Raw genomic sequence first — 17,932 nt, 5'->3', positions numbered from 1 at the left:
ATCACATGTCTACATCATCTTTAAACAATCCCTTTGAATTACTTTCACACATCATTTGACCCAGGAGTAGTTGAGCTCATAAAACAAAACAGACTTTTTAACAGTTTAGCACAATGGAAGGCCATGTTGGCATCTGCTTCAGGGGAATATACATAGAGTAAGCTTATGTCTATGACAGCAAAATTAGAAGCCACGGCAGCATCATTCAATCCCACAGCTACTGTATGATACAGGATGAGTTTTAACTTAGGCTTAAGATATTATAATTAAAAAGGAATTGGATATTTCAGGAAAGAGAGAAAACCTTAAAAAAGAAGCTGCGAGTCGTTTTCAATGGAATCTCTCATTCATTTTGTCTTCATGTGTTTTAGTAAATTGTATTCATTTCTCATCTTCTGATCATTTACATAAGTCAACTTATGTAGAGAGAGGACAAAGATATTTTAACAAGAGTTTTAGAGAAGATGTTTTGTTTACCATTAACTTTATACTCTGTAGATGGCTGTCTTTTTTTTGAATCAGACATACATACATACACATATATATATACATATGTATATATATGTATATATATGTATGTATATATATATATGCTAATACATATATGTATGTATATATATATATATACATACATATATACACATATATACACATATATATATTACGTATATATATATATACACATATATATACATATATATATATATATATATACATATATATATATACTACATATATATATATATATATATATATATACACATATATATATATACACACACACATATATACATATATATATATATATATATATATACACATATATATATACACACACACATACATACATATATATATATATATATATATATATATACTATCCCATACATTATATATATATATATATATATACACATACATATATATATATATATATATATATATATCCCATCTAGGACATATGAGGTAGACTATCTAAACTTGGCCATAAAAATGTTCAACATATTTTGGCATTACATTTAAAAATGTAAAATATATGTTTGACATTAACCGATCCCTAATGTAAATGAATGTGTGATACATTTTTTCCCAAAAACTATGATGAACCAGTAAGGAAGAAAGGCATCAATCAAATCAACTGAATTGAGCATAAATATGAAAACTGATTAATTAATGATTGGCAATGTCAATGCGAGCCTATTGAGTATGCTGGGTAGTAATCCCATGTTTTTGACACGGAATGAACAAATTGATAAGAAAATAGTTTTGTTAAATAATCTGACTGTGAATAAAACTTGGTTGCAGCACTCAATCTATGACACGTTTCTATTTATGGGTGTTGGCTAGAAGCACATATTTTAGCACGATCGTGGCTAAGTCGCTCATCTGGGGTAGTGAGTTCTATGAAGGGCACAACATCAGGGAATACATTTTCCACTCCAAACTCAATACATGGCAATTAAGTGTGCTATCTTCAAGTCTTATATGATTCATATTTCTGACTTTTGTTTTCTAGGTGCAAAGCAACACTCTGTGGGCATTTTATACAAGAAAAGTGTGCACAGGCGATAAAAAAAAAGAAAGTACACAAATAATTGATATCCTCACAGTGGATTCAAGCTCTCTACACTTCACTAGACTATCCTTGTTTTAGCTACTTCGCCACAACAGTGCAATAAAGTAGCAGGAGCTGGAATCCAGTGAGAGGATCTGTTTAAACCCCATGAAAGCATAGTGAAATAGTGTGTAGGGTGTGATTCTTGTCACTTAACGTTTGGAGGAGGGACATGCTGCCATGTTGGTAAAGTGACAAAAAAGAAAGGTTGAGATTATGACTTTCTGAGCAGTGGAAGGAAAGCTTTTACAAAAAGATTTTACATTCTTTTCTTAAATTGTCCCCCAACATGGCGACGTGTCGCTTTTAAAACCACCTTAGTAACATTCAGTGACACATCTAAAAAGAGCTGAAATGTTGTCCTCCATTAATAAAGCTTCCATTTACTTCGTAGGTAGAACATTTTAAAACTTTGTAATTGTTGCCGTTGCCATTGTGTCAATTGGATTTCAGCTTTGATGTTAGCAGTTCAGTAACTTTACACGTTTTTGTTTGAATAGATACTGTATATTTGGTAGCTGGTTGGTTTACTTATAAGCGTATACCTGTGTTTCTATGGAGAAAATGAAGAAATGAATGAGAAACTGACTCCTAGAAAGTGGCGCACTTGAAAGATGAACCCAAACATTTCAGCTCTTTAAGATCTCAGGTTTAGCGATGTTGTCTCAGTTAAATTCCGCTAAACTAGCGTTCGCTTCCTCTGAAGCAACCTCTAGTGTCACAGCTTGTAAAGACTGGTAGTGTACAGCCACATGTAGACTCTCCTACACACCACAGAGTGCACATCTACATGCATGTAGTGATCTCTTATACAGATGCCGGCCTTTAAAAAAGCCACAGCAATGAAGGCCAAAGTTAAAAACTTCTCCAAATATGACTAATAGGACTACAACATTTGGACTTACACAGAAGTTCAATTTCCTGCCTAGTAGAGGCTAGTGCTAGGCTCGGGCCTTTAGCTCTTTATTTTACTCTGTACAGTTAATGTGTCCATGCTTGACAGATCTGTTTCAGGCAGAATTTTAAAACAATTTGTAGCGTTTGTCTTATCCTCTTTGGAGTACCATATGGGTTTTCTGCCACTCGTTATTCAAACTGTTCCAGATTATTCATAGTGAAATATATTAAACCATTGTATGTTATTGTTTTAATAGAACAGCTCCTTGCACTTTTATATGGGGCAAACTCGACCTCAGTTCAATTTAATGCTAGAAATGATGGCTTACGGTGAATATATATCCCAGGTCTATGAATAAATATAAATGATGTGTCCTTCTGTGTAAATTCAGCTTTTTCTTTTTATTGGTTTTTAATATCTGTTGGTGCTCTTTGAGTGGCCTCGGGCGGAAACACAACTGTCACATGTTCAAGACCAGATCTGTACATGACGCACTTGTATGTGCATATTCTACGTCTACACACACACACACACATACACACACACATACTGTGCATACACACACGGTCATATATTATAATGACATCACATTTGTTTATCAAATACCTTTTTCTCTGTGCAAATTTGTAACACCAGTGGTTCGATAAAAAATTTAAAAAAAAACAGCAAAATAACAAAAAGCTTTTTGATTAAAACAGCGTTAAAAAAAACAAAGGGAGGATGTCAAAACAAAAGAAATGAACTTAAATGAGCAGTATTTGTAACGGCCGTTGCCCCGACGACTGTCGCTATGGTGCAAACGAGCAGGAAGTGTCGCAGGTGACAGATGCAACATGAAAATGACCAATCAGTGCTGCTTCCTGTGTTTGCTCAGTTCAATCCTGAGCTCCAGATTATTAGAGTAATATCAGATTGCTTAAGCTGTCCACCTGAGGAGACTGCGGGGGTCTCTGCTTCCGGACCCTCGTCACAGGATCGGGGAACTAGGAAGTGAATTTACTGCCCTTGTTACTCCTCCTCCACGCCTGTCTGTCTCTCCGTTTGTCTGGTTGTACAGAGCAACTATACACACGCCTATCTACATGACCAGTCTTTTTAGTGTTCGTCTCTGTCAAAAAAATACTACATTTATATTTACAACAATTAAATAGAGGTCAATTAAGCACTTGTGTGGTGTTGTGACGGGATATTGGAATTCGATGCTAGCAGAGGTGGCAAAGCTTTTTAAGTCTGTTTTCTCTCTCTCTCTCTCTCTCTTTTTTTTTTTATATAATCCTTTTTAAAAAAAAACAAAAAAAAACAGGAAAGCCATCCTGGTTGTTAAAGTTACATCATGCCACAATAAATAAAGGTGTAGTAAAAAGAGGGAGGAAAGGAAAGAGGGAGAAAGGACGATGAAGGAGAGAAAGGTTTTCTGTGCAAGATGGCTCTTCTGTGAAGCTTTAGCGCAAGTAGCAGTAGTAGTAGTAGTATGTGTAGAACTAGTAGTAGAAGTAGTGTTGATGTCAGACTTCTGTGTTGGATGCGGATTCCCCAGTGTGCAGTATGAAGGGAAAAGGTGGGATGGTATCAGGAAGGATTCTTGGTTGAAGTCGCTCCACTGAGGTGCAGATTCCCTCGGCTATCTCAACCTAAACTGGCCTCAGACCAGCAGTTTTAACCCTCGCCCTGTCAGAAAGAGCTCCACTACCCGCTGCCCTACTACAACACGCTTAACTAATACACATGTAACTGCGGTGCATTTTTAAACGTCTGCAACTGGGGATCGACATCTGCACCCATGAACAGCTCATCTCCCAGTTACACAGGAGGGTGGGTGGGTTAGCAGATAGGATGGGCTGAGTGTGTCTCCCGTAGGCTGTTTAGAGAGTGTGTTTATGTGTGGGTCTCTGTGTGTGTGTGTGTGTGTGTGTGTGTGTGTGTATATGTGTGTGTGTGTGTGTGTATATGTGTGTGTGTGTGTCTCAGTAGCTGTTTTCATGGCCTGCCAGGATGTAGAGGTTGCTGTGGGCTGTAGGGTTGTCTGTAGGCCTGCTCTCCAGCACCACCACCCTGCAAGACAAACACACACACACGACATCCAGTTTAGTTTCAAAACATGAATCAGTCTTTATTTCACCTTCAAATCCCAGACAAAAGAACAGCCCAGTCTGCTTCTGGCAAAAAATAAATACAACACTGAGTAAAATAAGAAGACATTGTAAAGACCCAGGATGTATTGTAGCAATATGTAGAGACAGCCAGAAACCCACACAGGATATGGTCCAAGCCTGTAAAAGCCATGTTATTTGGAAAAAGGCAGCAGAGGGAGATGACTTGCTCGGACACTAAACCCTTCACAAAGTACACGTTTCACACATCATAACATCGGAACTCAAAAGGGACTCAGCTGCTCAGTAATGAGACAATAAACACCAACAATTATCTATTCCCTATAAAAAGGTAGTTCTTGGTATTATTTTGTGCAGGTTTTACCAATCCCTGACACAAAACCAGATGCACAGCATTTGTCTAAAGAGCTACTACAACATCTCATTGTCCAATTTTGAGATATTGCTACTGTCTTACTATCAGTTTAAAATAGTCTTAGCCTGCAGCGTCAGGCCAGACAAATGATTTTGGTGTCTATGCTGTCATGACTGAACAGGTAAAATCCCCCAAAACCTTGCTGAATTTCCTCAGACACACTCTCTCTTCCTCTCACACAGCCTTAAAGCTCCTGATCAATGACATCCGGCGTCAAGCAGATCTCAGACAGAAAGAGGCAGCGTTTTGAGCTGGCAGTGGCCAGCGAGTAGTGAGTGTACCTGGGCAGAGTGAGGCCTCTATCATCAGCATCTGGATCTCTACAGTCGAAACGTCTTCAGTGATAAGACATCAGAGAGGATGTTAACAAAGACCTGTGTGTGTGTGTGTGTGTGTGTGTGTGTGTAATATATATTTGAAGTGAGGAGATGTGTGCTGGTGTGTGTTCTCACCTGTCTGATCCCAATAGTCTGAAGATGCGTGTGCTGTCAGAGATCTCCTGGGTGATCTGATGAATGTATGAGGAAGAGAGAAAATAAGACAAAGAGACACAACGTCAAGATCAGAGCTCGCCAGGAGAATCCAGTCCAAATGTTGGATGCTGACTAAATTTCAAGTATTGTGGCCAAGAATTAAAATAGGGATATTATATGTATCCTGATAAAAAAAGTTGCTAATTTAGGCTTCATTTCATGTTTTTTTGCAGGTCGGAAACGTCTACCTATACTATTAACCTAATACCTGCTCCATTAATCCTCACATCCTTACATTTGAGGAATTCAGAAGCTAAAACAATGGTAATAGTCTGAAATCAAATAACATCCTGTCGCGACACCTGAAAGTGAACTGCGTTAGGCGGTCGAAAGATCACCTCTACTGTGCATTTCCTTCCTAAATGGGCATACACATACAGAGACACTCAGTATCAATCTCACCTCATTGGTCTTGAAACTGCGTCCCTGCATGCCATGCCTCCAGAAGGCCAGTACACTGTCTTGGAGACAAACTGCAAAGAAACGGAAACAATATCAAGGTACAAATAAACTTGTATAGTATAAATCCACTAGTAGATCAGCATGTCAATTTAAGTTCCTTTAATAGTAAGAAACATTACTCATTCTTTCAGTTCATGAAAGACATTTTGGTGTGTATATTTATGTCATGAGTTATAGTTTGGTGGATTAAAATATACAAGTGCAAGCTCTTTTTTTTCCTTTTACCTGTGGCTTCAATCTGGAAGTTGAAGGTGAGCTCGGCTGACAACTTCCTGCTGGATTTCAACCTGCCCTGGAGGTTCACTATTTTTATACACCCTGTAGCAAGAGACGGAGAGATCGGGAAGAGAGCGGAAGCAGCGGAGTGAAATTCTGGTAAATCTGTTGCGAAAAACGTGTTGAAGCAGCACAGTGCAAATGCACAGATGTGAAAAAATGTGTTTGTGTTACTCACTGTCGAGGCAGACTAGGATAGTGTCTCTCTCTAGCTGAGTGACATGGATCACGCACGTCTGGGGTGTGTCTGCAGAGAGAAAGCATTATTTTGGCCTCCATGCTGTACACAACAACATCTGCAACATCTCAGGAAAAAAAAAGTCAAGTGCTGTAGGTGCAACATAACAAGAACTGGTCGCACTGTTCTCACCTGCTTCTGTGAACCAGGAGGAGGTAGAGTTGGGGTTGACGGTGCCGAACCGGACCACCTGGTTGAGTTCGGTGCCTTTACTGACCGCCACACAGATCAGAGGGTAAGTCTGCTCCGGGACCACCAACATCTCAAAGACCTCCAACGGACACGGCAACGGGAAGTCGATGTTCTGTCGAGTAGATGAAGAGACAGTAGGTAAGAATGGGAAGTTGCCTTAGTAGTGTCTGTAATCTCAGAGGACACGGGACTACTGACATCTCCCAAGGAGGTCAGCAGAACGTTCCGCTAGAGAAATAGACAACTGTAGTGCTTTAGACAAAAATCTTACAATAGTGCAATATATAAAAAGATCCAGGTTTATTTGAATCTAGCAGGTAGTATCGCTAACACATAGCTGAGTAAGACTTTTCGGTAACACTTTACTTGAAGGTATCTACATAAGAGTGACATGACACTGTCATGAACACATGACACTGTCATGACACATGAACCCTAACCCTAACTTAATGACAAAAACCGAATGACACTTAATGACAGAAGCATTATGTCATAAACATTTATGACTTGTTTATAATGTTTATGACACGTTCAGGACAGTGTCATGTCACTCTTATGTAGATGATACCTTCTTTAGATAGATACCTACCGACTTTTCTAAGGATTTAGCTTCAATTTCAACATTAGCAAACATTGGAAACATAGGATTGGGTACTGTTCACATTTTTACCGGTACCATTCGGTTCCGGTACCAAACGGTACCTTTTTGGGTGCTTTCCCTCTGTAATAACAACACATTTATTTCCGTTGTAAAAATAATTCCAAACCTATTTCATCTATTTACTTAGAACATTTTGTTATTTATTTAGAACTCCACACTAAATAAAACCCCTTCCTCTTGCCTCCCAAACCCAGTCCCTACAACCTATTCAATCAAATAATTATTCATTTCTTACACAGGACTTACTCTTATTCTATTTTAGCTCTTTTGAACTGCTCTTTAATGTTTAAAGTAACCTACTTTGAATTGCATGTTGCTGAAATGTGCTATAGAAATAAGATTGCCTTGCCTTACAACCTGTCAGTCAGTCACCAGGTCAAATGGTACACTGGTGTTCCTGCCCGTCTCAGAGGAAGTGTTAACCGCACCGCGGTCGCTTTCGCATCGTAATTATATTATATTGCAGTGAGCGTTGTCCGCGTGTCGTTTTGAAAAATGTAACCACACTTGCAAGGGCTTTACAGGCATTGCCGTGACTTAACAAACTGCAGAGTCAACGTAGTTTCACTTCGTCCGCACCACAGCTCTGTGTGTGTGTGTGTGTGTGTGTCGGAGCTCCGCACTCTGTCAAGCTCGATGGTGTTTTAAGCCCCCAAGGTCTGGAAGGAGACCTTGGGGGCTTAAAACACCGATAAACCTCTGTCAACATGCAGAGAGGACAGATTAGCACGCACTTACGCGCTCTCAGGTTCCGAAATTTGGCACATTTTGATTTAGCGTGAATCGGTCCTCGGCAGTACCAACATTATTTGGTCAGTACCCAAAAAAGTACAGAGTATGGTACCCAACCCTAATCAAACATTTTAACCTTTAAAGACATTAGACCAACCTTTGAAATTTTGTTACAAGTTTATACTCTTCATACTCTATGGGTTTTGTAATAAAATTAGCTAAAACAGGAGATCAGGGAACAAACATGAGAGGTTTCGAATAGCAAAAACTGACCTTGATGAGCATGAACCTCTGCATGGGCTCCACCCACTCCAACAGCATGACACTAGACTGAAAGGCTCCACACAGGTATTTATGGCCTGTGTACGGGTTACGAACTGCATGGAAACAACACCAATTATCAGTAATTTGGGATTTTCTTTCTTGGTAAGAAAATCTTTGTATCTCACTATTACCTGTAAAATGTTTTGGTAATACTTTACTTGAATGTATCGACATAATCGTGACATGACACTGTCATAACTATGACATGACACTGTCATGAACGTGCCATAAACGTTATAAACAAGTCATACACGTTTATGACTTCTGTCATTAAGTGTCATTCGGTTTTTGTCATGACAAGTCGACATTGTTTGGGTTGTCTTGATTATGACAAGTTGACATTAATCAAAGTGACAATACCAGAAGTTGTCTTGGTCATGACAAGTTTACATAAAATTTCTTTGGAGTGTCCTTATTAAGACAATTTGACATTAAACAGGATGACATTATGTCAACTTGTCATGACCAAGACAACTTCTGGTAATGTCACTTTGATTAAGTCAGCTTTTCATAATCAAGACAACCCAACCAATGTCAACTTGTCATGACAAAAAACGAATGATACTTAATGACAGAAGTCATAAACGTTTAGGACTTGTTTATAACGTTTATGACACGTTCATGACAGTGTCATGTCCTAGTTATGACAATGTCATGTCACAATTATGTCGATACCTTCAAGTATAGTGTTACCAGTGTTTTCATCTTGTATAAGGTACATTTTGTGGGTTTACAGTGTTGCACTTTTAAGTGTAATTTTTTACTGATGAGATCTACAATAAGTACCAACAGTAATATCATACACATTTTTTTTTTTTATTAAAAATGTATAATATACAGGTTAACACCAGAATAACATCAAGTCACTTCTTCTATGGTTTTTATGTGTGGTTATGTAATTATTGTAACAGGCCAGATTTCAACAAATTTAGTCTCGAACTTGCTGTCGAGCCATGAAACAAGCAGTATTTCTAGTCACAAAAAAATAACTCCTCCTCCACTAAAACTCACCTACGCAGCACTTTTGGCACCCTTTAGTGTCTGGAACTTTATTGGACACTGCAAACTTCCTATAAACAGACAAAGAAATCAGAGTCACTCAAAAAAGGTGTTTTTTTGTGTTGAGATGATTCAAAGTGACATGAATGTTCTGTTTTCATTGGAAGTTTTTTAACTTTTCTATGACTAAAGACAGATACGTAAAGAGGAGTAGAGGATTACAATTCAGTTGATGAAAAAAGTAAAATACACTTTTAGTGTTTACATTACCTGGGAATCATCTTATCAGGCAGCTTGTGTGTGGGAATGGCTACTGGTAACTTCTGTAACTGTCTGGCCTGTTCGAACATACCGCTCAGACTATGGGAGTACAGCTGTGAGGCTTTTCCTGGAATAGAATAAAACAGAAGAGAACAGAATAAGAAAGGGGAGAACGGAAAAGAAGAAACCAAAAGTAAAAATGAATGATGTTGACTTTAGATACAGGATCTATAAAAGGGTGTTATGCAAATAATACTATTCATATAGTCAACTTCCATCACACAGAGGTGTTGTAGCTCACCAGATATGGAAAGAAGACAATTGTTCATGACATATAGCCAGGTGCACCGCCGAGGAAAGAGCTGCAGACAGAAACAAGGTAGAGTGAGAATTAAGATGAATCAAGACAGTTTCAAAGATCAAAGAACTTTTTTTTAATAATTGCGGTTTCTGTTTGAAAAAAAACCCCCAAAACATCATACCAGATATGACTACCACTGGAAAGCATTATTATTTAGGAATTTCTTGCATATAACAATAAAAACGTTTAGTATAGTAGTATATTCCTTTCATCATAAAATGCATGATCCCTGGTGTCACCTGTTCCATGGAGGTCTCATGTAGCTCATTAAGGTTTAATGTGTAGATCCCCTCTTCAGCTCCGAATATCAAATACTGGTCTGAAACACACACAAAAACAAACATTTTAGCTCACATTAGACAACACTGAGAAGTTCCGTCAATAGTCAGATTGGTTTGATTCAGGACACATTCATCGCCCTGTAAATTGATATTCAACACTGTATCAGGTTTCCTCTTGGTTACCTCTGGTGTCGGGATTGATCCAGGAGGTGGCACAGTGGATCTTCAAAGGACAGCCGTTGAACACCTTGGAGAAACACGCACCCATCTGCGAATGGAAGGAGACGAACGATAAAACTCTACAGATTATGATGCTTGAATGTGTTGCGTTCTTTTCTTCCTCTGAGTGTTTTTTTGCTCAGAGAAAAAAAAACTTCACCGAGACAGATACTGACTTTTCTTGCAGGTAGGGCTGGGCAATATATCGATATTATATTGAAATCGTGATATGAGACTAGATATCGTCTTAGATTTTGGAAATCGTAATATCGTAAATGGCTTAAGTGTTGTCTTTTCCTGGTTTTAAAGGCTGCATTACAGTAAAGTGATGTCATTTTCTGTCTTACCAGACTGTTCTAGTTCTTCTATTATTTTTACCTTTACCCACTTAGTCATTATGTCTACATTACTGAAGCTTATTTATCTAAAATCTCATTGCGAAGATATTTTGTTAAAGCACCAATTGTCAACCCTATAATATCGCCACAATATCGACATCGAGATATAAGGACAAGAATATCGTGATATCTGATTTTCTCCATCTCGCCCTGCCTTACTTCCAGGGTTGTTGGAGTTTTCAGAAAGCGCAAAGAGTTTGGTTTAAAGAACTGATCAGTTGCTATAGAGAAAACCAACTGAAAATACAATGTAATGCAAAAAAAGATGTGAAGCATGTGATTAAATAGTTCTTGAAATGTTGACTTTGTCATTTCAAAGGTTCTGTTTTACTGGACAATAGCACGCAAAAAAGACTGTTACTTACATGGACTTTGGGTGTAGGGGGGAGGCCATTACTGATTGGCTTCTAGGGCAGACAGATAAACACACACACATACACACACATAAAGTCAGTCAGGATAATAAAATAACTTGGTAACATGTTGTAAGTGAATCTTACATAGGGGGAATAATGAAGCTGAAGGTACACAGAAAGATACAGTCCCATAGTTTCTCGTACAGCACCAACAATTCCTACAAATGCTCAGATGTCAGTTCCATTTTTTTAACTCTGTGTTTTAAACATCCCTGTGCATTGGGGACTTTGTTGTTGTCCTTTGCACAGGCACCCTGACCGACCACTAAGAGTCGCTAGTGCAAATAAATGCAAGTGATTGGCATCCCACCAGCAAAACACAGCCAACTGCATTCAACAAAGTCCTTGACTTTTTTTTCTTTTTTTTTTTTTTTTTTTGCGCCACAGCATTAGGTCAATAATTAACAATATTATGAAGGAGTTCACTTTAAGCTAATTCAGTTAAAACATCAAGTTTAAAATTTGACACACAGGAACTTCCTCAGAGATCTCTGGAGGTCTCCGAGCCACCGCTCTACAAGTCTGCTTACCGGAACGTCCTTCTTGTCTTTCCGTATCGGGACACTAGGGGGCATGGTGGACTGTCTGTCTGCTGGACTGTCCCTCTCTCCACCATGTGGATGTGGAGCTGTGTTCAGCCCGTTACCTGCAACAACACAAACACAACTCAATGTGTGAAAGACAAACTCCGAGAAAGTGAATGTGTGTGAGGGACAGAGATAGGGGGAGAGAGGGAGGGAGGGAGAGAGAGAGCGAGAGAGAGAGAGAGAGAGAGAGAGAGAGAGAGAGAGAGAATATGCAGCTGTGTGTTTGAGAAAAAAAAATGAATGAAACAGACTCAGCTGCAGAACACACTGCAATAACAATCCACTCACACTGACATTTTCTCATACATATAATTTGTTTTAATGAGTACAACCTAATCTTCAGGGCTGAAGACACGGAGGAGTTAAACTAAAACAGTAACAAACACACTACTGGGAGCAGAGAGGGAGGGAGGGAGGGAGGGAGGGAGGGAGCAGGCCAGCAGGAAGAATACAGAGGATCAAATATAGTCATGAGCGAAGCAAGGTGTTAATGCACCACATACAACCTGCTAGAAAGTGAAGTCAATATTGGTCAATTCTGACTGGTAGGTTTGTCTACTCTACCACTCTGGCAAGTAAACAACACATCTGCATGCCCTACTCTGTTAAAAGAGTTAAGAGTTGGCTGATAAAAAAGTAAAATAATGAGTTTTTTTGCAGTAGCAATGGACAAAAACATGATGAATGGGAGAACAGTCACACACACAGACGCACAGTGCAACTCCACCAATGCGTGCCTGCTGAAGACTTATAGGACCATTCTAGCATAACTGTATAGTTCTAAACTTTGATTTCTATCTATTTAATGTTTATACTGATTTGTTTTGTAACAACAATAAACCATATTCTTTCCAATCAGTTTTTAATCTCTGTGATTCAACTCCAAACACGACAGTTAACATCTCCAGAGAGAAAGTTGGTTCCAAAATAATTGGTAAAATTTCTAGAGCACAACCAAATTATTAGTTTCTACAAATAGAGATCAGTCAACCAATAACCAACTTGTTATAATAGGACGCGACACCTTGTCTCATTCAATCTTGTGAGCAAACAGGTGAACCAAACTTCTGCTAATTTTCTAGTCCAGAGATTATCATGGAAATTAAAAGTTAGATTTTACAGAACTGTGGCTTTTATAAAATGCCCTTTTTCTTTAGTCGAAGTAATCAAAATATAAACTACAATATATTTTAGCTATGATTAAATGCACCAGAAATGATTTGAGGTAAACGGTATTGAGATTAAGTGTATTCCTTCAGAAGTATCCTTATCAAGTTCAAAATCAAATGAAATAATAAAGTCTGTTTCTGCTTTGGTGTTTTCTGTTCAGCTTCCATCTCTCATGTATTAATCGTGAGAGAGAAAAGTTTGCCTCAAAAGTAAATTACATTGTTTGAACTCGTGCCTTGATGTCAGGTTTGATGTTCGATTACTGTTCAATGAAACTGTTCATTTCCATTCATAAAAGCTGCTAACAGGAACAGAAAAAAAACACATTTAGTCAAAGTGAATCAAATAAGAATCAAAAACAAATAAACTAAACCAAACAGAACAAAATTCCTGACGTATCCGCTCTATTATATCGTGTCATGTGTCATATCACGATCATGTGTTGTTGCCTGAGTTCTCCTGAGCTGTATGCAGGCTGTAGCAGGCTGCTAGCTATTGACTGACTGGGTTAAACAACCACAAAAAAATGACACTTATATTGAGCAGGAGCGGATGGGACGGAAGAAACTACAAACAAAAGATTTAAAGCACTGATATTAATGGACTCATGGAACAAAGAAATCAGACTACGAAGACTTTACTAATGGGAGACCACACAACCAATCGAAGGGGACGACAGGGTCTGCGGACACTACCAATCTATCAAGGGGCTGCTCTTACTCTCTTCCTTTTCCTCCTCTTTTTCCTGCTCCTCTTTCACCTCCTTCAGCACCTCCCATGCCTCCTCCAGCTCCTCCTCTGTGTGAGGCGTGTGGAGCCACTCCCAGAAATGCCTAAAGCTCCCATCATCCTCTGGAGCGGAGTTTTCGACGTCTGCGCACGTCGGGCTCTCGTTACCTAGGCTACTGCGGCGGTGGGGCGGCAGCTTCGGGGGCGGGGGCCGCGGAGGGACGTTGGAGGCGGCCTTGGCGGGGCTCGGCGTCTCTGGGACTGGACAGCGTTTGATGGTCCCTCCCCCTCCGCCGTCGTCCTCGCTGTGTGATTGGCTGTCGTCATGTTTTAGTTGCTGCTGCTGCTGCTGGGGTTGGGACGAGCAGATCGACTTGGGCTGAGGGGAAATACAGAAAAGGACAAAGAGTCAGCTCAATTACCCAAAAACCACCACATCACATTTTCAATGGCATTAAGCAGAATTCAAAGACAAAATACAAAAATTTGACTTAAACTGATCTTTAAAATGAAACCTCAAATGACAAATTCATTGACTGTGGCTGGTGGATGCATTCAGTTGTTAATACCTTGGGAGGAAGGGGAGGTGGGACCTTTGGCCTCATGATAGTGCTCGATTTACTGAAGAATGAGAAGAGAAAATTGGAGATTCTGCTTGACAAAACACATAATATTGACTACTTCACATTGTTTATTACAAACAAGAGTTGAACTAAAAACAACATACAGGTTATGGTTTAACTTGCCATTTCAAAGCAATTTTCCCTTTGACCATACATGACAGATATAGTAAGATCACATATTGTAGTATCCATACCTATTCTAAAAAGTCAGTTGCTTTAAACTGTTCTTTGGTGAATAGGCTGGATCACATAGAGACAAAAGAAGAACAATCACACTGTTTAAATCTACTGTAGGTTAATAAAGACACTGAAACATTTTCTGTGCATCCAGACTAAACGTAGTATTTTATAGGGTGATCAGATGTTAAAAGAAACCCTGAAATGACAAGTACAACCATAGCCCGACACCATTCGACACTGAGACAGACACGAGAACAGCTTGACTGGGACACACGAGATCATTAAGAACAACTACAGATGGAGCATGTGTATAATCTCTGAGAACAGCAGTGCTGATACTGAAAAACTGATGGCAATTACAGCCAGTGTTGCTTAAGGATATACATAACTTTCCAATAGACCTTTTCAGTGGAATTCCATTGTTAGGCAACAGCATGACTCCTGGTTAACGTCATTCCAATACACTACAACAGGAAACCAACTTCGGGCCATTTAGAATGTTTATGTTTACAACTGTGAAAAGGTCTATACTTCAAATTTCTATAAAGTATGCTTATTTGTAGCCATCGTTGTTAAACAGAATAATAATTTTGACTGTAGACCAACATTGCTTTCGCAGAGACTTTATCCATTTTGCCTTGTAGACTGCAGATGTATTGAGCAACTTGTTAATGACTGACAGACAAAGAACCAATCAGAGCATCCAAATCAAAACAGACCAAGGCTGGGGGCCAATCACAGTGAGCACAAATACAGAAACACTAATAAAAATGAGACAGTAATTCAGTTAAATGGCAGATATATGGCTTAACCCCTTAATGTAAACTTTATCAGTAGAAACTCATCTGTAACTGACACGGTTTAACAACAAGTTAGTCTGTGATTGAACTCGTTAAAGCTATAGTGCGTAGTTTCTGTCGCGCCCCCCATGAGGAATCTAAGTAATGACAACAACACTGTCGGCGCATCCAAGTATCAAGCATTCAAGCCTTCAGTGATCGCGCACCACCCCCACCCCTCCTCCACGCAGACGCTAACACGGAGGATTCAAAAAACATGATGGACTCTTCAGAAGAGGTAATTATCTTGTTATTGTTATGTCCTCTTCGTCTCCAAAGCTGAACTCTGTTTTCACAGTGTGTTCAGGGGACAGGCAGCTAGCGGATAGTGAGGAGATGTTTGCTGTATGTGACAAAAAGAACGCGTGACATCGCTTAGAGCACCTTTAATCTAAAATAGTCGTGCACTATAGCTTTAAAGGGAGAATGAAAACTATGTATTTGGAATTTTGGCATTGTGTTTGGCAAATAGCAAATAACCTACTTCAGGAGAGCATATAAGGGTACGTAAGAAAAACACCGTTGCAGAAATTGGGGAAGCCGGCATAAAAGCATCTAAAAAAAAAAAAAAAGCAGGTTCATTTGTAACACAATCTACGGGCCCTACTAACACAAAATGTTTGTGACAATGAGCTACAGAATTAGCAAATTCATGTAGCAAGCCAGCATGGTTAGCTTTTCCTAAAAGCTAAATGTTTAGGCCTATATTTGGAGCTAATGTTTTGTCATTCCTTTTTGACAACTTGGGAGGGACGCACTTGGCACAGATTTTGAAGGGCGAGTGTACACCTGAAATGGTTTATTTTCTGAAGTGATTTTGGCCATACAACATTAGCTTATTCAACATGTTTATTGCCAGAAATGGTTGCTCTGATTGCACTTCACACTGCTATTGATTGCAGTCCATTTAGGAATCCAGGTTGTTTCTATTCTTGCAGTCGTTGTACTGGGGCCTTTCTGACTGCGGTGGAAAATATATGACTAGAAAGAAAGCTCTGGCCTGCTGAAAACATTTGGCTTTTACACAATGAGCGATGAGGCTAGACGCCAAATGCACAGGCAGGAGAGGACAGTGTGAATGCGCGCGCTCACACACACACACACACACACACACACACACACACACACACACACACAGCAAGGAGGCGCACAGATGGCGATGCAAGTGGAGAACAAAACAAGACAACAGCAAATAAGATGTCTGTCAAGGTTATAAGGATCACTTATCTAAGCACCGAAACTACACCCAGACCTCCTATTTCATGGATCAAAAAACAACTAAGAATCCAGTGAAAATGAATTGATACACCGTGCCAGAATTTTACATGTAGCTGGGTTAACATGTAGCTACCGTGTACTCTTTAATGCTGTGGTGTTTAGCCCTACCCATGGCTAAAGTTATTCACTGTCCCTGTGTATCTATGGAAGTCAAATGTAGAAATAACTGAAAAAGAATCAAAAACATTCTATGTTATCAGACTCCAGGTGAGTTGTTAGGGTTAGGGTTACTGTTAGTAGCTATTAAACTTCACAAAAGACAGTAGTAATGGCATAGACAACACACACACACACACACAGTAAACACACAAACACAGGTGGAATATGTGGCGTGATGGTGGGGTGTGCTGCATAGAAATGCGTTGATGAAACTGTGGCAAAGACGGGGAGCCTTCCGCCTCGTCTTCCTCCTCTTCCTCATCATTTCCCCTTTGAAAAGACGGAGGAACGGATGGGGAAAGAAAGGGAGATGGGGAGACACGGCGGGAGAGGCTACCAGACTTCCAAGACTGGGAGAAAACTTACTGAGTGTGAGTTTCATCATCATCTGCACCATCATCATCCTCATCATCATCATCCCCTAAGTGTGCCACATGGCCCCTGGGAGAGGAGGTGAAGATAGGAGGAGGGTGGGTAAGAAAGGAGAGGGGAGGGGTGGGAGAAGGAGGGGAAGAGAACGGAAATAAAGGGTTGAGGCAGAGAGGGCAGAGGAGGGAGAGATTAAGGGAGCAAGCAAAGGAGGTAGGATGACAACATGAGGAGGAGGAGGTGGAAGAGGATAGAGGAAGAAGGGACAGGGGAGGGAGATCTGAGTGAAGCTTCATCCACAAACTACTTCTATCCCTTGAACCCTGGGCAGATCTGAAAGGACTGAACAGATCCAAACTAAAAATAAATTCTTCTTTTCCCATTCCAACAACAAAGTCAATAAATTCCGATCTCCGGTCATTCCTCCAGACCAGGACAACCAGGCAAGATCAGCCACAACATGCCACTGACACTCAACTTACTGTTTGAACCTGTACAGTCCTTACAGATCTACACACCCCTCTACACAGTAGACCTAACCTCTAATCAGTCAATTCATAGCAACTTGGCCTCAATTTTTATCCCGTAAATTCTCAAATATTATTT

The 17,932-nt window shown here is 39.6% G+C and overlaps 1 protein-coding gene across 8 annotated transcripts in view; it reads right to left on the bottom strand.

Moving 5' to 3' along the window:
• Window positions 1–4,245: 4,245 nt before the first annotated feature.
• The window catches only part of LOC144532002 (mitogen-activated protein kinase kinase kinase kinase 3-like), a 49,505-nt gene continuing 35,818 nt past the window's right edge, over window positions 4,246–17,932 (bottom strand). For 2 of the 8 annotated variants that reach the window (XM_078272443.1, XM_078272446.1), the window contains 18 exons: window positions 17,324–17,398; window positions 14,448–14,499; window positions 13,870–14,257; window positions 11,923–12,038; window positions 11,342–11,383; window positions 10,543–10,627; window positions 10,318–10,397; window positions 10,019–10,079; window positions 9,727–9,844; window positions 9,469–9,527; window positions 8,407–8,510; window positions 6,681–6,852; window positions 6,489–6,557; window positions 6,260–6,352; window positions 5,975–6,045; window positions 5,492–5,547; window positions 5,321–5,374; window positions 4,246–4,565 (listed from right to left, as the gene is read on the bottom strand). In XM_078272443.1, the coding sequence (XP_078128569.1) occupies window positions 4,478–4,565; window positions 5,321–5,374; window positions 5,492–5,547; window positions 5,975–6,045; window positions 6,260–6,352; window positions 6,489–6,557; window positions 6,681–6,852; window positions 8,407–8,510; window positions 9,469–9,527; window positions 9,727–9,844; window positions 10,019–10,079; window positions 10,318–10,397; window positions 10,543–10,627; window positions 11,342–11,383; window positions 11,923–12,038; window positions 13,870–14,257; window positions 14,448–14,499; window positions 17,324–17,398 (1,783 nt within the window). In that variant the 3' untranslated portion in view covers window positions 4,246–4,477. The remainder of the gene's footprint in view (window positions 4,566–5,320; window positions 5,375–5,491; window positions 5,548–5,974; window positions 6,046–6,259; window positions 6,353–6,488; window positions 6,558–6,680; window positions 6,853–8,406; window positions 8,511–9,468; window positions 9,528–9,726; window positions 9,845–10,018; window positions 10,080–10,317; window positions 10,398–10,542; window positions 10,628–11,341; window positions 11,384–11,922; window positions 12,039–13,869; window positions 14,258–14,447; window positions 14,500–17,323; window positions 17,399–17,932) is intronic. The other 6 variants (XM_078272449.1, XM_078272450.1, XM_078272444.1 and 3 more) reach the window with 5 other exon arrangements.

This window comes from Sander vitreus, chromosome 17 (genome assembly GCF_031162955.1).
Source record: "Sander vitreus isolate 19-12246 chromosome 17, sanVit1, whole genome shotgun sequence".
In the NCBI taxonomy this organism is placed as follows: Eukaryota; Metazoa; Chordata; class Actinopteri; order Perciformes; family Percidae; genus Sander; species Sander vitreus.
This window is presented reverse-complemented; position numbering and strand designations above follow the sequence as displayed.